Source organism: Crocuta crocuta, unplaced genomic scaffold, assembly GCF_008692635.1.
Source record: "Crocuta crocuta isolate KB4526 unplaced genomic scaffold, BGI_CrCroc_1.0 scaffold102, whole genome shotgun sequence".
NCBI classification, from domain to species: Eukaryota; Metazoa; Chordata; class Mammalia; order Carnivora; family Hyaenidae; genus Crocuta; species Crocuta crocuta.
This window is the reverse complement of record NW_027530019.1, coordinates 9,535,698-9,538,205: the sequence shown is the minus strand read 5'-3', so window position 1 is coordinate 9,538,205 and position 2,508 is coordinate 9,535,698. Positions and strand designations below refer to the sequence as shown.

Sequence of the window (2,508 nt, the reverse complement as noted above, 5' to 3'; positions counted from 1 at the left end):
GCTGGCCAAGTTGGCCAGACTCGGGAGACGAAGGGGTTCCGCGGGCAGGGCAGCGCGGCACTGACCTGGATGGTGCAGGTGTACTCGCTGTCGTCCAGCAGCCGCACGGTGCAGCTGTACTCGCGCTCCAGGCTCCTGCTGCTGCCGCTCATCAACCTGCTCAGCATCTTCCCGCCCGCCCGCCCGCCCCCGGGAGAGACGCGGCGGCGCTGCGGACCCTGGACCAGGCGCCCCTCAGCCGGGCAGCTCCTCGCGGGCCCCGGGCACCTGCACCATCACCCCAGCCGGGTCGCGGCCGCTGCGTCCTGCTGGTGCTGCTCCTCCTTCTTCTCCTCCTCCTTCTCCGCCACCGCCTCCCCCCAGCCCAGAGCAAGCGCCCCGCTCTCTCTCCTCCGCGCCCCACTCCCCATGCCCAGTTCGTGGGGCGGGGCCTCGGCCGGAGAGGGGCCAATGGGGGTCAGCGCGGCGGAACCGAGTGGCAGAGAGGAGAACCAATCGAAGTAGGGCATTAGAATGATGGACAGGTGGAGGAAGCAATCACGGGAAAGCAGTCGGACAGAGCCTAGCGGGACCAGCCCTCTGGCGTCCCAAACGAGGGGCTCCTCTTGTCTCTGCGGTTCCTGTAGAAGCTGTTTCCCCTCCCCCGTGCCAGGTGTGGGCACCCGGCTGGATAAATGTCTGCCGCGTGGAATACGTTTAGACTCTGCTTCAGGGGCCAAGTCCCACACTCTGCAACCCCGCGAGTCCCGCCCTCTCGGTAGCCGGGGCGGTGCAAGATAACAATCCCCGCACCTGCAGAATGCAGGCACCTTCCGCTCCGGACCAGGCGGCTGCCCCCACCTGAGCTGTACCCCAGGTCGGCACAACGGGCTTCTCTGCTCTAGCCTTCTTATTTTGAACAACATCTGTTTTACAGTAGCTACTGAAGTAAAAGCTGTAACGTTCGCAAGGGCTTTTAAGCACTCGGGTTTAACCCCTAGGAAACCCTCCACTCCAACACCCCATGCCTCCCTTTTATTTTCCTAAGACAAAAGAGCCTGAGGTGTGCTTCTTCAGCCAGTAGGGTGCAGAGTAAGTGATGGGTCCTTTCCTTGCACCTTCAGAACTAGAATTATCATATTTTCAGACTTCCTCAACAAAACACCTGAGCATGTCAGGAGATATATATCACAGAGAAAAAAAATGTCTCCTGCTCTTTGTGACCCCACATCTAAAGATCTCATGTTCTTTATGAAACCTTCACCAAGACACATGATATTCTCCCTCAAAAATTTTTGATAGTAGGAAATGTTATATTAAAGGATATCAACACAAAATGTTATAATTTATTAATTTAAGAAATAATGAAAGATGCATAATTTCCCATTATTTTCATGTATACTGTTCTTGTTTGTAGAGATAACAAACACATAACAAAAATGAAACCCTAAATTAACTTAGAAAAGATCTGACCTTTAAAGTACACTGTTTTACCCCGAGGCACCTGGCTGAGCTCAAGCCCCTTGTTGGGCATAAAGCCTACTTAAAAGAAATAAAATATGCTTCTTCTCTCGTGTCCTTGGGTTCCAATATTTCTCCCAATTTTTTTGCATGGGACTTTCCCCCACTTCAGTTATCACCTCAGTAACCTGGATTGCTCTCTTTATTAGCTGCATTCTGCTTTATGGCAATCAAAAGAGGAAGTTCCACTTTTCAACATAATCCTAGAGGAGTTAAGAAATTACAACAGTAAGTCAAATATTCTAGCCATTAAACCAGATGTGAGTTCCTCTACTTTGTAGCCACAGCAGGTAGGCTTGTATGTACAACACAATAAGTATTCATTCAATAAGTGTTTGTTGCATGAAGTAAATGAGATAGATATTTTAGAGCATCTAAGTCCCAGGGAAAGATATATGAAAAAATTAAGAATTTCAGGAAAGTCTTGGAGACAAATGAAATTATTAATAGCCAAAGTGATATTTTGCAAAACTTGGCTTTGTTGTGTAATTGGGAGAAAACAATGAAAGATTTCAGGCAGGCAGAACTTATGTTGAAGGTAAAAATTGTTATTTGTTTACAGAATCTATAAGAGCAAGAAAAAATGTCCAAGGAGCTAGAGGAAGCCCAGTAGTTTGATGGTAGGGAAATGTCTTTAACAGGTTATGCAAATAAGCAGCTGTTAGAATAAAAAGGCAAAGCATCATGAATCCAGAAAAGCTCTCAGGAACTGAATGCAGTCTTTTTTCAGAGTATGACCATAGATGCAATCAACAAGGATAAGATTGTGGCTGCTATGCCAACGTGTTAAGTAACATTCCTGTTCAACCTAAGAAAATCATATCAAGTTAAATGTTCACCTCATTGAAAGACCAGTTAGATATTCATCCATGCTTATGCATAATATCCAGAAAGAATTTCAAACTTTCCCTTACTCTCTTATTCAGAACACTTGGTGAGGAAAACAGAGGATGGATGCATAATAGAAGAAAAGCAGGAAACTATCAGTTTCTGGTGAAAATGTATGCC

The 2,508-nt window shown here is 47.3% G+C and overlaps 1 protein-coding gene across 9 annotated transcripts in view; it reads right to left on the bottom strand.

The window, feature by feature from the left end:
- FRMD5 (FERM domain containing 5) overlaps positions 1 to 167 on the bottom strand; it is a 316,709-nt gene extending 316,542 nt beyond the window's left edge. For 6 of the 9 annotated variants that reach the window (XM_077764515.1, XM_077764517.1, XM_077764511.1 and 3 more), the window contains exon 1: positions 66 to 155. In XM_077764515.1, the coding sequence (XP_077620641.1) occupies positions 66 to 152 (87 nt within the window). In that variant the 5' untranslated portion in view covers positions 153 to 155. Of the gene's footprint in view, positions 1 to 65 lie in introns of all 9 variants that reach the window. The other 3 variants (XM_077764516.1, XM_077764513.1, XM_077764519.1) reach the window with 1 other exon arrangement.
- Between the last annotated feature and the right edge of the window lie 2,341 nt (positions 168 to 2,508).